This window comes from Ambystoma mexicanum, chromosome 2q (genome assembly GCF_040938575.1).
Source record: "Ambystoma mexicanum isolate Mex_15411 chromosome 2q, UKY_AmexF1_1, whole genome shotgun sequence".
NCBI classification, from domain to species: Eukaryota; Metazoa; Chordata; class Amphibia; order Caudata; family Ambystomatidae; genus Ambystoma; species Ambystoma mexicanum.
This window is the reverse complement of record NC_090924.1, coordinates 79,763,505-79,788,692: the sequence shown is the minus strand read 5'-3', so window position 1 is coordinate 79,788,692 and position 25,188 is coordinate 79,763,505. Positions and strand designations below refer to the sequence as shown.

General features: G+C 48.2%; 1 protein-coding gene across 2 annotated transcripts in view; it reads right to left on the bottom strand.

Moving 5' to 3' along the window:
* The window catches only part of XPO6 (exportin 6), a 1,073,945-nt gene that overhangs the window by 172,473 nt on the left and 876,284 nt on the right, over window positions 1–25,188 (bottom strand). For both annotated transcript variants that reach the window (XM_069646882.1, XM_069646883.1), the window contains exons 18-20: window positions 17,905–18,060; window positions 4,504–4,618; window positions 3,870–4,041 (exon numbers count right to left, since the gene is read on the bottom strand). In XM_069646882.1, the coding sequence (XP_069502983.1) occupies window positions 3,870–4,041; window positions 4,504–4,618; window positions 17,905–18,060 (443 nt within the window). The remainder of the gene's footprint in view (window positions 1–3,869; window positions 4,042–4,503; window positions 4,619–17,904; window positions 18,061–25,188) is intronic.

Below are 25,188 nucleotides of genomic sequence, written 5' to 3'. Positions count from 1 at the left end.
GAGCTGCCAGTAGCACGGAAACTGCTCTCCTGAACATCCGTGAAGACCTGCTCTCCAACATTGACTCTAACACCCCAAGCGTCCTCATCCTGCTTGATCTCTCTTCTGCCTCTGACACTGTCCACCATGACATCCTGCTCAACCGTCTCCGTGATAACCTGGGTATCACTAGTCAGGCTCTGTCGTGGCAGACTTCTTTCCTCTCCGAACGAGCCTCCCAGGTCCAACTTCGGTCCTTCCTCTCCGCTATCTTTTTCTCTACCTGTGGTGTCCCCCCAGGGGTCTAACCTCTCCCCATGGCTGTTCAACCAATACCTGGCACTCCTTGCCCACCGCATCACCGCTCTCTGCCCCCACTTTCAGTGCTATGCAGATGACCCCCAGCTCATCTTCAGGCTACCCTCAGCCTCCTCCTCTACTTCGCTCTTCTCCGACTGTCTGCTATCCAGGAGTGGTGTGCCCCAATGACCTCTGCCTTAATGCCAGTAAAATGGAGATCCTCCTCATCAGCACACCTGCTCCCTCCTTTCCTGTAGCTCTCTGGCCGGCCTCTCTTGGCCCTCCTCCTGCTCCCACCTGCAAGGCTAAAAACCTTGGGTCATTTTCGACTCCACACTCTCCTTCTCTCCTCACATCTCTGACGTCTCTAAGAAGTCAAACTACCAGCTGCACCTCCTCAGAGGTATTCTTCCTTTCCTCTCCTTCCCCCAGAAGCTTGCTGTCCCCAGAGCTCTGGTTCTCTCTAGGCTGGACTATTGCAACAGCCTCTTTCTAAATCTGCCTGCTTATACTCTCCGCCCTCTGCAACTTATTCAGAACAGGACTGCGAGACTTGTCCTTGGCCTCAAGCCCAGGGATCGTATCTCTCCAGGACTGAAATCTCTGCACTGGCTCCCAGTGGCTGCAAGGATTAAGTTCAAAACCCTCTGCATCATCCACAAGCCCTTCTGCGGCCTGGGCCCTGAATACCTTCAACTCTCTCTTCCTAAATATCTTCCTTCTCGAGCTTTTCGCTCCTCCAACTCCCTCAGGGTCAGTCGCTGCTCCAAGAAACGAGTTGGTGGTAGATTGCTTTGTCCAGCTGGTGTCTCCCTCTGGAACAGCCTCCCTTAAAGTTGAGGAGAACCATTTCTGGTTCCGTAAGCACCTCAAAACCTTTATCTTTGCTTCTGCTTTTTCTCCTCCTCTCCTCTGCGGACCTCCTGGCTGTAACCGGAACTGCACTGGCTTCAATGACACCCCCCAATCTTAGACCCATGTCCTCCCCCTCCAGCGTCTCACACCTGCACTGCCCACCAGGCAACACCCGCACTTGGGGACCGTTTCTGTATCCATACAGTCCCCCTACCTGCCCTTGACACCTGCTATCCACACTTGCACTTGCCACGTGCTGGCCGTTACTTATTATCTTATACTATTGTACTGCACTGTCCCTGCTCCCTTCCCACGCACTTGCGAGATCTGAATGACACCTACCCTAGTAGGATAGTTTGTCCGCCCTCCCTTTGTTCCCCCTACCTGCATCGTCGCGCCTTGAAACACTTGTGTATAGGCACGTTACAAATGCCATATCATATCACAAGGGATAATCCTTTTGAAATTTTGTAGGCCAACCAATGAGTGGGGGACGTCACATTTAAACTTCAATAATGTCAATGCAGGCATCCTGGTCATTCAAAAAACATTCTGTTGATCCTAACCTTCCTGCTAACTCTCACACTATTACTCTTCTCCCCTTATCAAAATAATTTGAGTTTTCTATTCTCAATTTTCATCATCTTACCTTGACACGAATTCCCCCTCTTACACAGTACCAATCTGGATTCCTTCCCCTGATCTCTAACGAAACTGCTCTCAGTGTCTAACTCATCTGCCCGTCGTCCTAGGTGGTCTTATCTTATTCATCTTATCTTTCTGCAGCATTTGATACGCTTGACCACACTACCCCGTTTACTCTCACTTAGTTTGGATTCACTGGCTCTGTTCTACAATGGTTTCAGTTCTATCTTGCTTCCTGCTCGTTCACTTTTCGTGGGCTAGTAAATGCTCCCTTACCTTTCTTTTACTACATGGGGCAACAGAGGGGGCACTCAGGATTTGGTCTTGGACCCTCTTCTATTTCCTCTCTTAACTTCTCCCCCCTCAACTATTGTCTCCTACTTTGGGATTTCATCTCTTTTTCATGCTAAATTCCCTTCAAATTTTGTCACATTTTCATCCTTCTCGGTTTCCCTCAAATACAACTCTTCGTCTTCTTGCAGTACAATCTTGGAAGCATGCCTGTTTTCTACATCTTAATGCCTCCAAAACCAAGATTCCTCCTGCTCTGTCCATCCCCTCTGATTTCCCCCCTTAAACTCTCCCCTGTCAACTAAAGCACATATCTAGGTGTATTCTCTCCTCCTCCACCTACATCTGAAATACTGCTTGAGCTTATCGCTTTCAACTCTACAACATAGGTAAACCTCGTCCCTTTCTGACTCTCAATGCCAACAAGCTGCTAATTTCCACTCTTGTCCTCTCTTGCTTGGACTACTGGCCTGCACTTCCTATTGGTCTTCCTACCCATCAATTTGCCCCTCTCTGCTCCACCTTCAACTATACTATCCACAATCCTGTCTCCCCGTACTTTCGATCTTGCCATCACTCTGCTCTCTCCTGCCTAATTTGAATCCCACCTATTCTTACACTTCCGTTGTATCAAATTCAAATGCAGTCTTGCCCCATCTCTCCTTGTTAATCTCTCTCTATGCTCCCCCGCTCTTTGTTCCTAATCCATCTATACTTGCTGTTCATAATCCTCCATGTGCTCACTCCAGTTTCTGCTCCTCCTCCCTTCTTGTCCCTAAACACTAGAACTGCCTATCATTATTAGATCATCTCCTACTCTTCAGCATGTCTTCTCACATCTTAAAAAATGTCTTGTCACTTCGACCCACAAGTTTTGTCTTTTGTTTTCGATTGTCTGCTTCCTAATTTGTAAGGATTATCTTGTACAGTGCTTAGGCAAAAGCGATTTATAAATAAATGACATACTAAAATAAATATGGATTATGCTCAAGAATTCAGACACCATTCAGAAATAAAACCAGACCGGGTATCTGCTCTGTTTCTCAAGGCCTTTCCGTGACAGGTATAAGCTTTTTATACCATTCATTCACAGGAACAAAATTTAGCTGCCAGGCTGCAATGGATTTCAACATGGGGATGTCCTCTAACAGCAGGATACGGGACAAAGAAATCTGAATCTTACTTGCACTTTAAAAAGGCAGACTGCTTCCAGAAACCGGTGAAGCATACAGCCATCCGGGTAAGGTAACCAAAAAAGAGAAAGCCATTTTAGGGGGTACGATACATATTTGCATCCCAGAAAAGGCCACAGATGTAGACCTATATTGGATAAATCTTGGAAAACAAATCTAGAAAAAAGCAGGCCTTTGGATTTAAAGCATAGATGACCTAAGTAGAGAACAAAGGGATGGGCCAGAGGAGTAATGAAGATATCACTTGACAAGTGCATCTATACCAGGACAACCTTTCCACTTGCACAATGAAGTGATAACAAGTTCCAAGACCAAGATTGTATCTTCACTCCACCACTACCTCCTCTCCCCCACCCTCTCGACCAGTATATCCTTAGTTTGATGTACTGATTGACTTGGTCTAGTACATATGTATGCCAAGTTTCTGCTGTATCACATCAGATCTATGGCCCGTTAATGCCTCCTAGATCCTTCCACTAGCTATAGGGGTAAACTTGCGCCATGAACTTATGAGATTCACAAATCATTCTCAACCCCTGGTGTTCACCCATTCTGTGCCCAAAACAACCTCTTCCTGCTGTACAACCGCCTTTGGAAACTCTGTACCTCAGCGATTATTGGATAGACCTGCTCCATGCACAGTGAGATGATGCTCGGGAGGAAGGGTTTGAAGGACTGCCCAGGCTCCTGCACCACCACTTTCAGAATCTTCAGGAACTTCTCCACTACCCGACAGCCGGCACTGCCCTCATGGAGTATACTCTCTGCTAGCTGCTCTCTGCCAAAAATGAGAAAGGGTACAGCAAATGTTAACAAGTCTAGCAGAAAAGCGTCATAAAAGGTCTAGGTGGACCAAGTTCTGAGGGAAATTAAAAAAAAGAGATAAGAACTACACATTAATCATTAAGGAGAGCCAACACAAATCTGGACTCATGACTACTCTTAGGGATAATTCATTATCTCAGTCACCAACCTACTCTCCTCCTTTTACTTTGGAGGTGGCGAGAGGTAACATCTACAGTCCTCATGTCCCAGCTTAAACTTTGCTGAAGCATTCTGACCTATTTATTTCCCGATAAATGAGCTTTTGACACACACATCAGATTATCTACTTTGACCACATTATCGCATGCACCCACACCATTCCTCCAAGTTCTCAGCAAATAGAAAGGAGCAGCAATCTCAAATCATAGGGTAAGGCTACTCAAAGTTCCAGGTGACGGACAGTGAGCTGGGCTACCTTGTAAACATGTTGAGAAAGGTCTGAATTATCTGTTCCGTGAATGGGACACCCATCTGTGCACGGAGGCCCTGGAAAAGGGTGAGGAAGAAGCTCATCATTTCATCTGTTACATCTGCACGAGGGAGAGACAAAGGGGGCACATTTTAATATACTGATCAAAGATTTTTTAAAACTCTGGGCAACAATTGCATCTTTGCATTATTTCATTTTTTCTTCACTTTTCCTCTTGGCTTGTATCATCTACATTCCACCACATTCTGTGCTCTTACTCTAGCCATGACTCCTTCCTTTTATGTATACCCTTCCAAAGTTGACACTCATGGATTATTTACTCCTCTCCCGCTGCTGTGCCATGTCCTTCCATCTCTTTCTGCATACTTATTCCTCATGCCGATTACTCACTCATACCGCACAACTTTACTTTTTATACAGAGCTTGGCTCAGGCACTACAAAATGCTATTCATATGAAATGTTCTTGCAAACCACAGAAGTATAAGGGTATTCATAATTTAAGACATTCTTTTTTATAACATTGTGCAAAGGAAGTAACTACCAAATAAACAATAGACCAATATTTTCCTGTGTAGTAGTGATGGGAGATTTGTCCAAATCCCTCTAGTTGAGCAGTGTGAAACCATCTTAGTAGGAGAGCAACTAACCCTCAGACTAACTCCACTTGACTATCTTCCCCGACTGGCTGTACTTCTTCATTGCTGCAAGAAACGAGTGCCAGGGATCGAGTAATCCGTAGTCAAGCGAAAAGTCTGAAATCCGACTAGAAGCTCCAGGAGTCTCCCAAGGACCCTGCAGAAGCAGGACGGCTAGAGGTTGAATCCCCTCACCAGAGTGCAGGACCCAAGGAGTGAGGGAAGCCCAACCGGTATCCGAGATCCCTGACGGTGCGGTTTGCTAAGCGCAGAAACTGCAAAGTGCTGATGTCAGGGTCCGACTGAGGCAGACCTACGTGATCTTTTGTTGAACTGTGAAATAACTTTTGAAAGCTGGATTAAGTGATGTTAACGTGGAAGGCTAAACAGGCCTCGACCCACGTTTTGAACTGCCTTTTGTTGATAACCTGAGCCAGAGTGTGTCATCCTGTTTACAGGGGCCGCCTTACTCCTTGCTGTCCACGTGGTGAGGAGAGCTGACTCAGCCATCTGGATCCTTTATGTTGTAACACTGCATTTCCTGAGCATACACATTCCCCTTCTCACATTTTTTATATAAGAGATAGGGCAGGCATTAGGTTTTGTTAGTATAGAACAAAACCATGCGTTGCCGTAGGGTAGCCTTCAGATGCACTCCTTGGGGATGATATCCCATGTGAAATACAGTAATTCGTTGTTTTGGTCAAATGTAAAATACACTACGATCAGCGACACGGATCTCAACAGTAAATTTCACTTCCGACCAAAAGGTCAGTTCTTTTTTTATAAACATATGTTAGAACTCATGGGAAATGTCCAAACAATCATGGTAAACATAGCACATGTGAAATAAAGGCAACTAATACATGTTGATTAAATCTAAACCAGGTTCGTCACACTGTCCTCCAAATTTCTTCACAAATCCTAAAACATTACATAATTCAGAATAGTTTCACAGTAATTGATATGTTGCCAACGCGTTTCGGATCATATGAAATCCATCTTCAGGGCGAAGAAAACTATTTGTTCAACGTGATTCGTGACAACCCCATGCTCACTTTTCTTAGAGAGGCACAGATCCACCCTACTGATGAGGTCCAACCAGACCGAAACACGTGTCTGGGGTTTCTGTTGGTACTCTTGTTCAGAGGAGAATTCCCTAGCATTTCGGTGCTGGACTGCCCCAGGGCAGGACAAAGATTGATATGTTTGGGATATTTCTTCTCTGTGAAAGATAGTGAGCTAAAGACTCTGGGTAAGTCTCTCGTAACCAGGACTAATGTCTGGCAGAGGGACTCCCAGCACCCCCCTTGTTAATTTGTATAAACTGAGTTTCTGCAGGTCTAAAGGGAATACCAGAGATAATCCTAATCAGTAACTGAAACCTCAAGGTCTACAACATTTAAGATTAGTAGCAATCATTTATAATCCACTAACCTTGAGTGACATATTCCAAAGTCAAAGGGTCAACAACCTGTACATGAAGCGAGAAAATAACTCATCATAATCTTAACCCAACGGCAGTATCCTAAAGCAACGTTAAATGACAAGGAGAGTCAATAGATATCACAAAGTATATACAAGTACTCAACCGGCTTGCAAGGACCAAACCCACAAAAGCTGGGAGCATTTAGATTTGAGAAAGACTGACTAGGACTGTGTTTTCTTTGTTATTTGAGGTAGAGACTACTACCACCTTAGCTATAGGGCAGAGTAGTAGTTTTTCCAAACCCGAAAGGTTAATAAAGCTTTAGAAACTTGTAACTCTTGTGTCAGTGTCATACTTGTGATGCCATGCCTCCCTTACACTGCTCAAAGCGTCCACCATCGTATTTTCTTCTCCGGCTAGGTGAACAGCCAACAGAGATCCCCTTTTGTGGAGACCACAATCAGAGCTTCATTGCCTCGCTGCACAGTGATAGTAACCCTACACCAACTCTTTGGTTGAGGAAATGCATGGCTATTGTGTTGTCCTCCATTATCAGGACGCTCTTCACCCCTGAATGGATAGCAAAAAGGCATCAGCGCCAGTCTGATCGCCCTCAGCTCCAACAGGTTTATGTGTACTGTAGTCTTGATTCTGGTGGGGGCCAAAGTCAGCTCATCGTGTGATCGTTTATGTGAGCTCCCCATCCCGTGAGGGAAGCATCCATGACTACATTCATCTAGGCCAGGATTGCCAAAAAAGGTTCCCCTATCATCACATTCTGTGTGCTAGTCCACAAGAGGTGGTCCTGTACGACCTTGCTCGGGAACTGAAGGTCTGTCATCCTGCATGGAAAATGTCAATTTCGGGATCTGAGGACCCACTGGAGGGACCTCATCCTTCGGTGGGCTTCTGGCACCAGACAAATATAGGACGGAATTATGCCCAGTAACCTCTGAAAGTCGAATGTTGGTAGATATTGGATATTATGAAATCTTATTACCATCTGCAATATATGTTGAGCCCTCAACTCGGAAGGCAAAGTCTTCCCTGAGGAAGAGTCCAGGACTTCTCCAATGAATTGAGGCTTCTGAGAAGGTGTCACCTGGGACTTCAGGTTGTGGGAGAAGTCCAGTTTGTGGAGAGTGGCAGGTGCTGTGGAGATGTTCCAGAGCCTGTTTGGGAGAATAAGCTATGATTAACCAATCATTTTGGTAGGGGAAGTTGTGAATCCCTCCCCCTTAGATTTGCTGATACCACCGCCATCAACTTGGTGAAGACCTTCGGAGCAAAGGTGAGCACGAAAGGTAGCACTCCAAGATTAATGAAAATTACCAATGGCAAACCTCAGGTACTTTTCTGTACTTTAGATGTATAGGCACATGAAAATAAGCGTGTTGAAGATCGAATGAATCCATCCAGTCCTGGAGCTGAGGGGCCTGGAGCATCTGCGAAAGAGGCACCATTTTCTATTTGTCTTTCCTGAGGAACTTTTTGAAGCGCCTCAAGTCCAAAATGGGTCACAGTCCTCAGTCTTTCTTGGGAACCAGGAAATAGGTGGAGTGCCAACCCTGGTATGTTTCCTCTCCAGTTACCTTCTCTATGGCACCCTTCACCAACAGAGAAATAATCTATTGCACAAGGTGAGGATATGGTTCCCAAAGAGATTGGCTGCTAGGGGGACAATCGGGGGGAAAGGTGGTCTTTGCAGAAAAGGGAGACAGTACTTTTTTTTTCAACTTTATTTTTGGTATTTTAACATCATAAATACGGTAACAAACAGAAGGTTAAATTTAGGACAACAACAAAAGAGGAACAATGAAAGAAAAAAAAAAAAGACTATGCCTCATCCATCGCGCCAGTTCCCTGCCCCCTCCCGTATCGCGCACCTCCCACCCACCATGCTTCAGGTTTGTAGTCTAGTAATTTTATTGATCGCGCCGTGTTCAGATTTGTAGAGAGATGTCAGACGATTCACAGCCCCTGGGACCCCGGGTAGGAGTCTCGAGAGGAGTTTTGGTCCAGTGCTGACATTAAATAGGTGATATACGGGCCCCATATGTCAGGGGGTTGGGCATGAAGGGGCAGGAGTCTGATAAAATTCGCTTCAGTGTCTTGACAGTACGTTATGTCCATCTGCCATTGTTGGATTGTCGGTACCGGACCTTTCCCCCACGACATTGAAATCCTTCTCCTCGCAAGCAGTAGCAACAGGCCCACTAGTTTACGGACTGGGGAGGGTAGATATTTAGTGAGACCAAGTAGAGTGATCTTGGGGTCTGGCTCCAAGGGGGTATCAATAATTGCTGCAGTTTTCTCCAGGGTCCACTTCCAGAATTGGTGTATGGCCGGGCATGACCATGCCAGTTGGAGGAAATCCGCCACTGGGCCGTCACATCGACTGCAGGATTCTGGTGACGAGGGATGATGTGCATGTAAACTGGCGGGGGGGGTAATATGCTTGATGCACGTATTTTAGGTGTATTAGTTTATACCGCGTGTTCAGTGATACTTTTTGGGTTTGAGCTAGTATATAGTCCCATTGCTCGTCTGAGATGTTTGACTGCAGGGCTTTTTCCCATCTGGCCTTCGGGGTGATTGGCAGTGGGGCCGTGTCGGTTAATAGGGTTTTGTAGATTAGGGACACCAGTCTACCCTCTCCCTGAGACTGGACCACACCATGTAGTAGTTGCCATGTTGGCGGCTGTTGTGGAAACGATGGGAAAATTGCTTGTAGGGCGACTAAGGCGGAAGTAAGTTAATTTGTTGAGGGCCGTGTTGGCGCCGCGCGCCCTGGCTTGTTCAGGCGAGAGGAATTTTTGATCATGGAACAGGTCTCCCATGGTGTGTAGTTGAAGCTTATCGGTCCAGTTCAGGTAGACTTTTTCCTGAGGTTAGGGGGATCCCAGGGATGAATCTTGTTGGGAGTAGAGGGGAAAACCTTTCCTGTATGTTGCATTTTAGCGCTATTCTTTTCCAAATTGCGATCATGGAGAGTACTGTATTCAATGTCGCGTGTGGTATGTGCTCTTTCGAGTTGGACGTGAGGTTGTATGAAATTAATGGCATACCGATGACCAAGGAATTGGGCTTGTGCTGCCCAGTAATATCGTTCCAGATCTGGGAGCGCCATACTCCTTTTTTTACTGGTTGGATGAAAGTTTTGTATGCTATTCTAGCCGGTTTGCCCTCCCACAATAATTCTAGCGGCTACGCAGTTTTTGGAGGTATTTTTGGGGCACTAATATAGGGAGATTCGTGAAGAGGTACAAACATTTCGGGAGAATCACCATTTTGACTAAGGATACACGGCCCCAAAGAGTGAGTGGTAATGCTTTCAATCTGGTTACCTTCTCTTGGAGGTTTTCTAAAGCTGTACCCAAGTTGTCATCAAAGAGCTTCTGATGGGATCTGGCCAGTTGTATGCCTAGGTATCCAACCTTGGTGTGTTCCCATTTGAACCCAAAGTTGTCTTGGAATTCCCGGGTCTCTGGTGTCAGTGGGAAAATTATTGATTTGCTGTTTATTTTCAGGCCAGAAAAAGTGCCGAATTTAATGATTTCCCGCATGGGTCTTGGTTATAGAGGGCTATATCGTCTGCATAGAGGGATATAATTAATTTGTGTGGGCCGAAAGATAGGCCTCTGTGTATGTGGCAGGCTCATAGGTCTAATGCTAGTGGCTCCATTACCAGCACAAATAGGACTGCAGACAGAGGGCATCCCTGTCTTGTACCCCTCATCAGGTTTAAAGGTGGTGAGCGGGTTTTCTCCAGAATTATGTGCGAGTGGGGTTGGGTATACAGAAGCGTTATGTACTTGATGTATTGGTTCCCAAGACCCATTCTGTTTAGGACTTCAAAAAGGAAGGGCCACTCGACGGAGTGGAATGCCTTTTCTGCGTCCAGCAGGGTCGCCACCACTTGACTTGAAGGTTCAGGGCCTTCATGACTCCGAACATTCGCCAAATACCAAATGTCGTGTTGCGGCCGGGGATGAATCCTGCCTGGTCTGCGAGTACCTGGCTGGCATCAAGGGGAGCAGCTTGGTAGTATCTTAGCTAGAATCTTGTTGTCGAGATTGATCCACACTCCTCTGGGGGTTTTCAAGCTTTGTGTAACAGGATCACATTCGCTTCTCGAAGGTTTGGTGGAAGGACTCCTTTTGCGAGAGCTTCTTCGTATACTTTTAATAGCAGAGGTGCCAGTAGGGGGGCACATTTTTTATAAAATTCCCTGATCAAACCGTCAGGGCTGGGCGCTTTGGTGCTCGGAAGAGATTTTATTGCGAGATGGATTTCTTCTAGTGCAATGGGTTGATTCAGCAGTTCTCTTAACTCTGAGACCACCCAATATAGTTCGATATCGTTTAGGTATTTCAGGAGCTCATTTTGGTTGGCGCAGCATTTGGATTCATATAAATTTTGGTAGAAGTAGCGGAAGACTTCTGCTATCTCTTTGTCCGTGTGGATTAAGTGGCCTCTGGGGTCTCGTACTTGTGTTATCTGTGAAGGTTTTCTATCTGCTGCTATCAGTCTTGCTAGGAGGGCCCCTGGTTTTTCCCCTTCGCCATATTGACGGATACGGTGGCCTTGGGTCAGGAATTTTATTTCACGATTGGATGCCTCAGAGAATATATCCAATTCTTTCTTTAATGCTGCTAATATTGATGGGTCCGTGGGTGCTGGGTTATGACGCTCAAGTTCTTTCAAACGGGATTCACTGGCGTTGAGCTCTCTCCTGATGAGTTTCAGAATTCCCTGTTCTTTGGCAATGCAAACTCATCTTACGTAGCATTTCAGTGATTCCCATAGTGTTCCAGCAGATTCCACCGAGTCCTGGTTGGTTTCTATGAAGGAGGTGATCTCCTTGCGGAGTTCCTCTTCGAACACCAGGTCTTGTAGCGCTCCCGGTTTGAACCTCTGATGTCGAACTCCTTTTGATTGATCTGGGAGGGTGCATTCCAGCGTGACTACCGAGTGGTCTTATATTGTCCTTGGCAGTATATGGCATTATTTCCATTGCAGCTTGCTCTGAGTGGACACCAGAAAATAATTTAGTCGTGAGCTGGTTTTGAGGAGCCATGAGTGGAACTTGTAGTCCCGGGTTGAGCCATGTTGGCGTCTCCATGCATCTTCCAGGTTGTATGCTTTGCATATTTAGCAAATTTGAAGTGCTGCCTTGGGGAGCTGGGTAGATGTTGGGTGCGATTTATCTGTTTGGGGATCATGTGTGGTATACATGTCCTCACCCCAAATTATTGGAGCCGACCCGGCTTCCTCAAGGTGCGTCATGACCCAATCAAAGTTGTTTGCACCTTAGGAGTTCACGATGATGAGCTCTTTCCCTTCTAGGACCCCTCGGACAAGAAGTGTCCTGCCTGTTTCCTCTCTGCTGGATGATGGCAGCTTGAATTTTAGGTTTTTGCTCATCAAGATGGCTTGACCCCTCTGGAGTATAAGGAATAGGAGGAGAAATACCTGTGGTAGCCCCCACTCCTGTGCCCAATGATTTTCCTTGCCTGGGGGAAGATGAGTTTCTTGGATCAGGGCAATGTCAATTTGGTGTCTCCGGAGGTATTGGGTTATTTTCCTTGTTTTCGGAGGGTGGTTGCCCCCTCTAATGTTCCATGTGATTAGCTTGAATTTGGCGGATCGGTATCACTGTTGACTGGTTTTGTAGCTCTAAGGACAATGATTGTCTGATTCTGCTCATTTGTAGAGTGGGGTGTGGGTGCGGTTATTTCGGTTCCATGGGTGTTTCTGAAGTTACTGACCGGAAAGCCTGAAGGCAAGCGGAGGGGCAGGAGTCCCCGGCGGTCGCGTCTCAAACTGCAAACAATGTCCCTCCCAATCGTAGGCAACCCCCAACTCGCCTGACAGATTCCCCCATTCAAAAACCCAATACATAACGCTGCTGCGCTTGGGGCGCGAGTGGCTTCCCAAGAGCCGTCGCACCTTGCCTTAGTGCGCTGTTTGAAGATTCCAGGTGGTTGATCGTGTGGAGTTAGACTGGACCCCTTCACGTGGTAGGCCGTGTCATGGAGGGACTGTTCCAGGTCGGTCTCTCCTTGAGGGTCTTGGATTGTTCATCCCAGGTCTACATGCCAAAGTATCAAGAAACCAGTTTGCTTCTTCAGGGGCACTGAAGTGGGACTTCCCGTTGTGCTGAATGCGCAATTTGGCTGGGTATAGCGTGGAGTAAAGCATTTGGTTATCTTGCAACCGTCTTTTCACCCCAGTGAATGTTCTTCGTCGTGCCTGGACTGATGGGGAAAAGTCTGGGAAGAATTGCAGGCTATCTCCTTCGAAATTTCGATCACCCTTCTCCCTGTCCAGGTGCGGTATCGTATCTCGGTCTTTATAGTTGAGGAGCTTAGCTATGATCGGGCGAGGCGATGCTCCTGGGATGGGGCGACTGGTCGGGACCCTATGGGCTCTCTCCGCCACGAACAAGTTGTAAAGTGCCGAGCCTCCGAACAGTGTTGTACAGACCTGCTCTACAAAGTCCTCCATTTTTGTTGCAATTTGGTGTTCTCTCACCCCTAGGATCCTGATATTGTTTCGGTGTGAGCGCCCTTCAAGGTCCTCATTTTTGGCTGCCACGGCCTTCATTTGCGTTTCCATTGTTGATATCCATGATGCAAGGGAGCGCGTGTGGTCATCTAGGTCCGAGATCCGTTGCTCGGCCGTGTCCAGCCTGTCGCCGTGCTCGTCTAATTGGTGTTGGATCTGGTCAACTTTAGCGGACAGATTATCGAGTTTACTGTCGATGTTGCCGATGCCAGATTTTAGCTCCAGGAGGATCTCTTTGATGTCTATGGATTGGTCACTGTCGTTATCATGTTGTGGAGATTCCCCAGGATCGGCTGGTTGGTTGATTGATTGATTGATAGGGGTGTTTTGGCTGCTGAGCCTGACTCGAATGTGAGTTTCCTTTGAGATTTATCGGTTTTCCACATTTTTGTGGTCTTGTTCGTCTTGCTTTTGGCCTTGTTCACTGTCGGGAAGCTTCGAGTCTAGGGGAGGACTGAGGGGGTTCGCCAGCTGCGGTAGGGGGTGTGGGGGGGGGGACGTCCGCGCGCGACAGAGGTCACGGAGTGGGGAGGCCGGCCCGGGTCACAACGGGATTGTCACTTCTTGGTGGCCGGGGTGGTAGAGTGGCTGCTGGTGTAGAGTATCTCAATTGGCGGTGCTTGGCACTGCACAAGGCTGCGATATCAGTGGTGTGGGACAATCGAACGGCCCGGCGTCCGTGGGAGTAGGTGGCGCTGTGTGGTTGAGTACCTGTGCGTTAGTTCAGGTGTGCTCTGTTTAGGGGGTGTCACTCACTTGGGCCTAGGTCGACGACTGGGTTGGCTGGGAGACTGCTCCCGTTAGTTCTCTCGCTGTGTGCTATTAAGCAGAATTTCCCAGGGGCTCACCGGTTGATGACCCCGATGTTGGCTCCCATTGCAGTGGGGGTCCGGGGGGGGGGGCCTCTCAGAGGATTCTGGGGTTTGCCTCTTGTCGCTGTCCTGCACTCTCAGTTGTTGCCCACCCTCTGGCGATGGCCGCCGTTTGCCCCTCCCCGTGGACCTCAGTGGTCACCAGGTGTTTCCAAGAGGGGGGAGTGGGGTCTGGGTCTCTCTCACCTTGCAATGTGCGCGTTATTTCCGGGATAATGGCGCCAGCTGGTGATCTGCTCCTCTCCCGGGCCTCTCTGCATGTGTCTTCTCACTGCCTGTCTGGGTCCCGGGGCTGGCGCGGCTCCAGCTAGCCGCGCGGCTGCCCCCGTTCCTTTCTTCTTGCCAAGTCTCCTGGCTGGGCGAGCCCCCACCAGGGGTCAACGCGATGGGTGCGGGTCCATTACTGGGGCTCGCCACTTCCCTCAGACGGAGCTCGCCTCGGGTCGCGCCCCAGAAGGCACCAGAGCGTACCCGGCTGTGCGGTCTCGCCTGTCAGCGGCTGCGACTCCAGAGCGCCGCTCCACCTCCTTGTGCCTATCCCCGCCCGGGCTGTGCGCCGCTGCCGGCAATCCTTCCCGGGGCGTGAAGAAGCAACGGCCCTCCCACGCGCAGAAGGGCAGGACGGCCGACGCTGGCTGGAGCGGCAGGACCGCTGGAAGGATTTGGAGTCTTTATTGGGGCAAGTTTCCTCATTGCTGGCTGCTCGGGGAGGCGCGTGGGGGTGAATTCTATATGAATTTCGCCTGGAATCAGTGAGAGTCAGGATTCATTAAAGGTGCGGCGTCGGAGCTCGCTAGGGAGCCGCCATCTTGGTTGGCTCTCTAGCTCCCTCTAGGGAGACAGTACTCTTGGGCCACTGTCTGTAGTGCCCATGAATCTGAAGTAATGAGATGCCATTCTTACAGATGCTGGGACAATTTGCCTCCCGTTGGGGTTCTGTGAGCTCAGAGAGGTTTTGGGGCTGTGGCAGAGGGCAATGAACTGGTTGCTCCCTGAACATTGTTTCCTATACAGCCTCTGGGAGAATGTGTCCCCCTCTGTTCTTGTTTCTGGGAAGCCTGTCCTCTTTGGCTAAAAGGAGTAATAACTAAAGGAATGCCCTCTCAAAACCATTCAAAGGCAAGTGTTTTGGCAGCTGACTAATGGCTGCCCCAAAAAATTGTGCTGCAGCCTTTGAAGCTTTTCTAGATTGTCTTCCGCCTTTGGTCCAAAAAGGTTGGACCCATCATAGGGCAAATCCAGTAGCCTTGATTGGACACAAGGGAGAAAACCCAGACTTACGCAACCAAGCAAATATCCAGATCACTGCGCTAGAGCCCATACAACATCCAACAGAGTTGGATGCCTCTAGGCCTGACTGAAGGGCTTCTTTACCATCATTAATGAGGTTATTGAACCCATCTCATAACCCTCAGGAATGTTTGGGAAATTACATTCCACAACGTATAGGAGTATTATGCCAGAGCACAAGATGCATTAATGGCCTTTAATGCCATGCTTCCAGCAGCTAATACCCTTTTTGCCAGTGTGTCGTACCTTTATTCATCTCTATCCAGGGGATGGTTGGATAACCTGCAGCCTTTGAAGTGGAGGTAGCCGCCTGCACCACCAAACTCTCTGGTGCAGGTTACCTGGAAAGAAAGTCAGGGGCCACAGAAGAAGGTCTATACTTCTGCACCAACTCCTTGTTCACAGCCAGAGTGGTGTCTGGTTTTTGCCAGGTTTTCAAAATGGGGTTTTTCAGTGCTTTATGGAGGGCATCACAGCCTCCTTAGTGGGGCCTCTATCTAAGAGGTCTAAGATCTTGAGTAATGTCCTTTGCAGGACGCCCCTAATCCAATCACCCTGTTCATGACCGTTCTGTAGGCCGCTTTAGGGTGAGAATTGTCATCTACGTGTCGAATTCAACTTCGAGTGAGGTATCCAGACCACTGGCTTCCTTCAGACAAGTAGCTAGGTTTTCTAGACAGGACTGATCCAAGATCAACTCTTCTGGAACATTAGGGATTCCAGGGTATGACGGCGTTTTCGTCTTCCTCGAAAATGGACCCAGAGGATTTGAAGAAATCCAACTTCGAATGAGGTTTGAAGCTCGAAGATGGCTCGAGGTCGATGCCGAAGGGCCCTTCGAATTCCACTCGGAGGAGGAATATAAAGAATCCTTTGGCTTCAATGTTGTCTCAGTGGTCAATGCTGTTCAAGACGACAACCCTGAGGGCTTCAGACTCTGGCTTTTGGACAGTTACATTATATAGTCTTGTAAAGCACACAAACCCCCAAAGGCAACTTGGCCGAAGCATAACCAGATTCCCTGATGGTCTTGGAAGACAGTGGGATCAATAGCCTTTTCTTGTCTCTTTCGAGGGACCATGAGGGGTCGCCTTCAAAAATACGCCCATAATCTTTTCATTAAACTTTCTCATTTGGCTGCTGAGGAGTCCTTATCGGGGCAAACTCACCAGACGCTTGTCCGGCGAGGAACGATGGCGTTGTTTCTTCGACTTCTTTTATGACAACAAAGAATAATGTGAATCTCTCCTGGATCTCAATCGTTTCAAATGCTTAGAGCGTTTTTTTGGGGCATTTCTAGAGACTTGTCTCCAGTGGAACTTCTACCTTCGAAAGATTTTCTCTTCAAAGGTGTAGAAGATGGAGACTTGGAAACTGACCGACCTATGGTGAGCTTTGACCTTCTCTCCCTTCAAGGCTTTACTGGTTATCGATTGGCAAGAGCCGCATTTGATAGTTTCATGTTCTTCGCTGAGGCACCAGCGACATATTCTCTGCGGATCAGTGATCAACATCTCCAAGGCACAGTCCGCACATCTCTCAAAGCCTGTTGTCGGCATAGACATTCTGAAGAATCACAAAAAAGAATTACGACATTAGTCTAAAAGAATCGCTGAGGCGAGTCAAACTGTGCCGAGAGCGTGCGGTGCAAGCGGAAAAAAGCAACTGGGGCAACGGCAGAAGTGAATGCCATTTATACTGTCATCGACGTCCCGTCTGCCTGCGGGACTGGGAACCATTGTGGGAAATCGACTCGCTACTACATGGCGCCTTCTGCTGTCGAAAGGTTTTTAGGGACTACAAAGCAGGATACAAATGTAACTAAGACAAGGGATCTGTAGGAGGACATGATGCATTAGAATGATACATTTTGCTAGGGAAAAATACCATTAAAAACCAACAAAAAGTGGGTTAAATTGGACTGTATTGCCTACTCTCTGGAGAGATTTGATAAATCAGAGGTGGGTGCAGGCATTAGAGTTGCTTCCCTATTTTTTTACTTTAGTTTTGTGACCAGAGGGATTGCTACTCTAATCCCCACGCAACTGAAACCCTTTATTATAAAATATGCTGCCCTCAAGTTCAAATGGCTACTGTTGGGAAAGATTCTCTTGTTGCTGCTTTACTCCAAAGAGTACAGGTCTCAGAGGGCCTCAAAAATAAAATAAGAAAAATATATATATATATAAACAACCTATGAACAAAATTAATGAATTAAAGTGACTGGTGTGCCGTATGACATGCTTTTCTACTGGTTGTCCACTAGGCAGCAAAATACACAGAGGAATTCGAAAATGCAAAGTCGAGATTGAAAACAAGCCACATCAGGCTCTTGTGTTTTATTTTATTATTTAAACTAACAACGAAGACAAAACCCAGAGCATCGATGATGTGCATTATCAAAGACTGATGCAACTGTGTAATTGCAAGCCAAAAAATATTTTGTTGTGAATACCTTTTTTTATCCATTATAGGGTAACATGATTTTCATAGCAGAATGAGTTGGCGCGGGTTTCAAGACAAAAATCATTTCAGCAGGACTCGAGAACATGCTAGGAAACGTGTGAAAAATCCTCAACAGGACAGTACCTGATTGGTGGATGTAGGCCGGGAACACGGCCAATGACACTTGCACCGATTCCTGCAGGGACTGATAACAGATCTGCCGCGACTTCGTGGACTCCCCAGAGATATTGTCCACAATGTCCTTTAGTACACTGAGGGTCTCATGGATAGTCACTTTGCCTGGAAAAAACAAGCACACTAAGCATGCTTTCAGGATAACAGTACTTCGAATCACATACATATGACCGACACAATCTGGCCCACCCAGCACACCCACTGCACAACAATCACAACAAGTCACGAGCCCCCGAGGATCTTCGAGGAGTCAATTTCTCCAAGCTGTGGTGCAGAAACAAGCAATGGCACAGCCACCACATTCGGTTTTTCGATGGCGAGACATGTTCCCCTATCAATCTAATACGGTATAGCATAGATTACTTAGCTTATTTGTATTTCTGATGCTTGTATCTGCTTGGATTCACATGCTTTGCATAGGCTGACAACTAGTGAACATGAAGTTTCTGAAGTTTGAAAAGGGACGTCAACTGGGCATGCTTGTAATCTTATCGCTAGTGCGACGTCCACTGCACCCATGATCCCTCACACGACAGATTATTTGTATCTGACAAGAGGGAGTGTACAGTGCAACCGTGGAGAGTAGGTAGTTATAAGGTGTCAATTATCTATGATTTACCGAAGCACCTTCAAATCCAAGAGGGGAAGAAGGGCGAGCACATGTGACTCTAAACACATACAAGCATCAGAAATACAATTACAGTAAGTAATGTATGCCCTTCAGAGGTTTGTGGATCTACTTGGAATCAAACGTTTTTGCATAGATTAGCGAGCAGTACTTGGAGACGGGGGTGAGTTATTTGAAGGCAGCGCTGTACATAGATGTTTTCACACTGCTTGTCCCACATGTGTATCACCCTTAGAATGTGTGTTTAAGCAGTAAATTACAAGTTACTCACCGTACTGACTAACGTTCTCTTTGTTCCCAAGTCCCCTTTCCTAGGGACGGGAGGCAGAACCTTTTTCACCAGAAAAAATCTTCTTCCCCTTAAAATTTAGGAGGTGCGCGGCCCTGGGAGCATACGGTACCCTGACTCCACCCATCGGCGTCAAACCTCAGTCCCCACTGACGAGTTGACAATATTTACCATTGCCTAATGACACCAGTATTATTGGGGGGGGGGGGGGGAGGGAGATGGTGGGATGTATGGAGGAAAGGGGATTACGGTGAGTAACTTGTAATTACTCTTACGTCCCGTCCCCTTTCTTTCATACGGGATGGGCGATTACAACTGAATGTAGCCCACAGGGTGGAGAGGAGACCCTACTTAAGCAAATAAGTTCCTAAGAACCGCCTGTCCGAAGGCCGTGTCGGACTTAGAGCCGGCATCCAAACAGAAAAACTTGCAGAAAGCCGAAGGGGTGGCCCAGGTGACCGCCCTACTTATGACTTGCCACGGAACCTGCCGCTGGAATGCTATGGCCGTGTGTTAGGGAGAATTCTCATTTATGGCTAATTTCCCTTACCTAGTGAGACCCTCAGCAGCTTTGTGGATTTCTGGGGTTTATTTTTTCCACCTGGTAAGAGTGTGAGCCTTTTTCCCCCCTCTTACAGTGTATTTTTTGTGTGTGTTGTACTTTTTGTGCTCATGGGTTATGGAGTGTCACCAACTCCCTAGGCATCATCTTTTTACTTGTGTGTCAGACAGCACCTTTAGTGCAATGACACAGGGATGTCTTTTAGACTTTCCTTGTGAACTCCATTTCTGGGGATGACTACTTTCCCCCAGAGACAGGTAAAGTCACCACTGGCTTGCCTAGTCCTTTTTAAAATACAGATTCAGTACAAGTCATATTACAATGGAGTCCTGGAGGGGAATATCTTTCCCCTATCCTTCTGTAAACTCAAGGGGCACTTTGTGTTCCCCTTCCCGACTCGACATGGCTGGTGGCAGTGGCAACTATCATTTTTACACAGATTCCCGTGTTACAGTTCTGGCTGTGGTGACAGACATGAACATAAAATCCGCTACCCCATATCATTTTTATTTTGGGTCCTAGTGTGTTTTTTTTCGCCATTTTGTGTTGGAAAGGTCTTTCTTGTTTGCTTTTCGCGCCAAACCAGGTTTGATTTCCTTGTTCGTCATCCTTTGGCGGGCTTCCGCGAAGAAGCCCTCCTTTGGCGTCTGGGTGTCTAGGTGGGATGAATGTGATGGAGGGGTTTAGTAACCCCCTGCACAGGGTCTCTTTCGAGACCCAAGTCGCACTTTGTGTCGATTGGCTGAGGTGGTTGTCCAGGGTGGACAACCCCCCTGCTTTGTAATTGACAACCAAGCTGTGTGGATGGGGGATTTTGGCCTAAAAAGGCAGGACTCTTGGGCTGGAAGTGAGAGCCGCCACTGGAACTACAAGAACCGAAGAGAAGTGGAGAAGACGGCTGCTGCAACTCCTGGATCCCGGTGAAGCCATGCTGCAGTCCGGAGCTATCTACCCTTCAATGACAGAGAAGATCCAGTCCGGAGTCTTCTTCCCTTGAGCCTCGTGGGATCAACCAGCTCACCTTCTACAGCCAGAGAATCCTCTTCTGGGCCGAAATCGCTGCACTGAGCTGTAGTGGTCCGGATATCCGTCCGGATAGCCATCAGAAGAGCCCTCTCCTGTTTTTAAGGCATGCACCTTTTATTCATCGTTGCTTTGCTGCTGCTGGCTTCATCCCTGGGTAGTGCAGATCACTCCAGACGTCGTCCTTGTCCCCACGACTGAAGCTTCAGGAACCGCGAGTCTGCAGGAACTACCAGGAACAACTGCCATAGCACCAGCTTTCTTCATCCGAATAAGGTACTGTGTCCATTTGTTCGTTCTCTGCGTCCGACCTTGAGGAATCGGGGTGAACCCTTTTCCTTTCCGAAGGCTTGTCCTTTCTTTCTTCCGTCTTATACCTTTTACCTTCCTTTGACAATATGCAGTACTCCTGGCAACGATAATCTTGAACTGTTCTCACAGTGTGATCCTCGACAACAGAGCCCCTGCTCCATTTGACACTGCGGAGGCCTATTGACTTTTATCTGCATCTTAGAACAGGTCCTCTGATTCTATTGCCCTGACAAAAGTATTGCCTATGATTTTTATCCACTATTCCCTTGTTTTAATTCTATGTGCTAAGTGTGTTTGACTATGGTTACATTTCTTCCCGCGGGTACGTTTTCTTTCGTAAAACCGAACTGTCATTACTGTCAAAAAGTGATCGCGTATGAACCCACGGTAACGTCTTTGTTTCGAAACACCGGTCTGTCAAATCCTAATGTACTTACCTTCAATTGACCTGAACAAAAGGAATTGGTTGTCTGTAATATATTTAGAGTGTGGTTTTATTTAATAGAAGTGAAGTGTTTTGTGAACAGATGGTTTAAAAATAAATATACTTATATTTTTTAACCAGAAACCTTGAGTCAGTGTTTGCTGGAGTCACAGTAATTGTAGTCCTTTGTGTAATCCCTATTACTGCTCATTTGCTCTTGAGATAAGTCTGGCTGCTAAGCCATTGCTACCACTTTACTGTGTAGTACAGGCTTGTACCAAAGGTGAAATTGTACTATCACTTGTAGTCTTAATTATATGTAGTGTTCCCTAAGGGTACTGCATATGATTCTGCCCAACACCGTGGCCTTGGCTCTGACCGCGTGAGCATGCATGTTAGCTGGCAGCAGCTTGTGCTGGCTCTCAAAGGCCTCCCTGAGTGCCGCAACCATCCACAGTGCTATGGAAGCCTTGGATGCTTGATACCCGGGTCTGGAGCCCCCAAAGGTGACAAAAAGTGTGTCCGACTTGCAGAAGACCTTTGTCCTGTCCAGATAGAATTTCAGAGCGCACTGGACATCCACACAGTGCAAGACTCTCTGAGCCTCGTCCTTGGGGTCAGCAAAAAACATAGGTAAGACCATTTCCTCGTTTAGATGGAAAGCAGAGAGTACCTTAGCTAGGAACGCCGGGTAAGTCCGCAGGACCACCTTATCCCTGTGGAAAGTGGTATAAGATTCTGAGGCCACCAGAGCCTGGATCTTGTTGACTCTGCAAGCAGAGGTGAGTGCCACTAACAAAGCTGTCTTAATGGTGACCTGCCTGATGTCTGCAGATGCCACTGGCTCAAAGGGTTTGTGCGCCAAGGCGCCCAGCACCACATTGAGGTCCCACACAGGCAGGGTCGGACTGGGACAAGAAATAGGCCCGGTCACCCCAAAAAAAAGTGGCCCCACCCCTTGCCTCATGACCCTTTACCTCTGATGACATCACTGGAAGTGATGTCATTTGATCCCACCCCAAAGTGACATCCCATGAACAAAACAAGACGTGGCATCAAATAGCATTGTTAACAAGTACACTAAATTACTGTGAATCCAAGCAGACGTCCAAGGCCAAATGATAATAGGTTATTGTATAGCACTTACGCTTAAGCTCTTTTTTTATAGACCAAATATGCATACAGTATTACCCAACCTGTGTTGGTACTCATTTATCGACCTAAGAAGGATGCAAGGAAAGGTAGTTTGAAAAAAAAAAAACATTGAAAAAAGAAAAAAAAATGTCTTCAATTTAATTTTTCAAAACCAGCCTAGGCATGGCCAGAAACCATCCCCCACCCCCAGGGACGATTTCGGCCCAGCCACGGCCGAAAGGCAGAGGGGCCAATCCGGCCCTGCACACAGGGTGTGGCTTCTTGATGGGCGGGTAGAGCCTGGACAAGCCTGCCAGATATTTCTTGACTATCGGGTTGGAAGAGAAGACCACCTCCTCTGAATTTCTGTAGGCCCCTATTGCTGCCAAATAGGTGCGACATGGGTCCACATGCACGCCTGAGTGTGCAAGGTGCGCTGAAGGAGAGTACATCATCCAGCGTGCACCTAAGGGGGTCGAACCTAGCCCATTTACTCCTGTATTGGCTCCTGGTAGCCTTGCTCCTGGCGCCCTGAATGATCTCCATGTTAGCCTGTGATGGGCTCACGTGCCTGAGGGTGACATGCTCAGGAACCACGCTGCGAGGGCTAACTTCTGTGGGGTGGGGTGTATAACCCTGCCCACCTGCTGGGACAGGAGATGTTCTGGACTCAGCATAAGGTGAATGGGATGTCTGTCCGTGAGGCTGAGCAGTTCGGTGAACCACGGTCTCGCCGGCCACCAGGGAGCTATCAGAATGATTCTGAGGTGCCAAGCCTCCTTTATCTTGCGGATCACCCTGTGGATCAGGGGCGTGGGAGGGAAGGCGTAAGTCGTCATGCACTCACACTGTATCTGTAATGCGTCGCCTAGGGAGCCGAGGCCCTGCCCCTGCCAAGACGCGAACTGATGGCACTTCCTGTTCATCCAGGAGGCAAACCGATCCACCTGAGGGTTCCCCCATCTGCTGAAGACCTCCAGCAGCACCTCGTCGTTCAATTGCCATTCGTAATTGTCCGCACCCAGTCTGCTGACCCTGTCCGCTTCCAAGTTGGCCTCCCCCGGGAGGTGGACGGCCGTGAGGTAGATGTTGTTCTCCAGGGCTCATTCCCACATGCTGACTGCTAGGTTGCACAGTGGAGGGGACCTGGTACCCCCCTGCTTATTGACTTAGTACATGCTGGTGGAGTTGTCGGTCTGGATAAGGACGGTCTTGCCCCCAATGAGCAGAAGGCAAGCTCTGAGAGCTAACCAGATGGCCCCGAGTTCCAGCCAGTTCATGTGGGACTCCTGCTCCTGCCGGGTCCAAACTCCATGGACGCTGTGGCAGTCCAGAGTGGCTCCCCAGCCCTCTAGGGAGGTGTCCGTAGTGATGATGACCTGGAGGGATGGCTGCCGGAAGGGCCTGCCCGTCCGCAGTTTGCAGTCCCTGGACCACCATATGAGGTCCGGTTGGAGAGAAGGCTGTATACCGACCATCTCTGCTTGGGAGCCCCTCTCCTGATTCCATGAGGCTGCGAAGCGCAGCTGTAACCTCTTCATCCTGAGTCTCGTGTGGCACGGCCAGGAGGACCGCTGCCATGATACCCATTATGATATGATATGGCATTTATAACGCGCCTATACACAAGTGTTTCAAGGCGCGACGAGGCAAGGGAGGGGGAACAAGGGAGGACAGGACGATCTTACTAGGCCAGGTGTCATTCAAATCGCGCAAGTGCAGGGAAGGAGGGAGAGGGAAAGTGCGTGGGGAAGGGCAGAGGGGAAAGTGCAGTACAAGGATAGTAGAATAAATAAGATAATAAAACGGCCAGCTGGTGGCAAGTGCGGGGTCAGTAGGTGTGGGTACCGGCAGGCCGAGGTCACTGCTCTGGTCAGGAAGCGAGTAGTGGCTCTCCCGATAGCCCCAATCTTGTCCTCCGAGGGAAAGAACCTCTCGGCACTCGTATCCCAGATGAGGTCTAGGAAGGTGAGGCTCTGCGTGGGCTGCAGCTGAGACTTCTTGAGGTTGATCGTAAACCCCAGGTCGTGGAGTGTGTTCATAAGCGCAGAGGAAGTGTGTTTAACCCCCTCCGGAATTCTCGCCTTGACGGGCCAGTCCAGGGACGGGTAGGCATGGTGGCCCTGGGACCGGAGGAGGGCTGCCACTGCATTCATGAGTCTGGTAAATACTCTGAGGGCTGAGTTGAGGCCAAAGGGTAGCACCTTAATTTAAAAAAATGTAATTTAATTTTAACCTTGTACTGGGAATTGCAGCCCCTGATCCCGAAGCGTACGAAGCAGCAATGTGGCTGCCAAATCGGGACGTGTAGGTAGGTGTCCTTCAGATCCAGGGAGCACATCCAATCTCCCTTGTCTAGTGTCTCTGCAATGAGTGCTGGCATAACCATCTTGAATTTCTGAAGAGGGAGGGAGAGGATGAGGGTCGATAGGTCCAACATAACTGTCAGGCTAGCCTGGTGGTTCTTTTGTATGGTGAAAATCCTGGAATAGAAGCCTAATCCTCTCTGGGAGGCTGGTCCTTCTTCCACTGCCTGGCTCTCGACAAGCGAATGGATCTCCGTCAACAGAGTTGCTGTCCCAGTCTGTGGGAGGGGAGGTATCGGTAGGCGATACCCCGTGGTTACTACAGAGGGGAGCCAGGGGTCCGTAAAGTTCTGTTCTTGCATTTGAGAGGCAAGCCTACCCCCCAGCGGAGACACGTGGACATGAAGCGACGCGTCATGCCTTTTTTTCTTCCAAGTCTGCAGCTGAGGCAGGGGAATGGAAGAAGCCCTTGCTCCCCCCACCCTTTTTGTTGCTTGCACTGGTGCTGATGAGGCGAACGGTCAGGCTGCCTCGCCCTCTGTTCCTGTAAGCCCC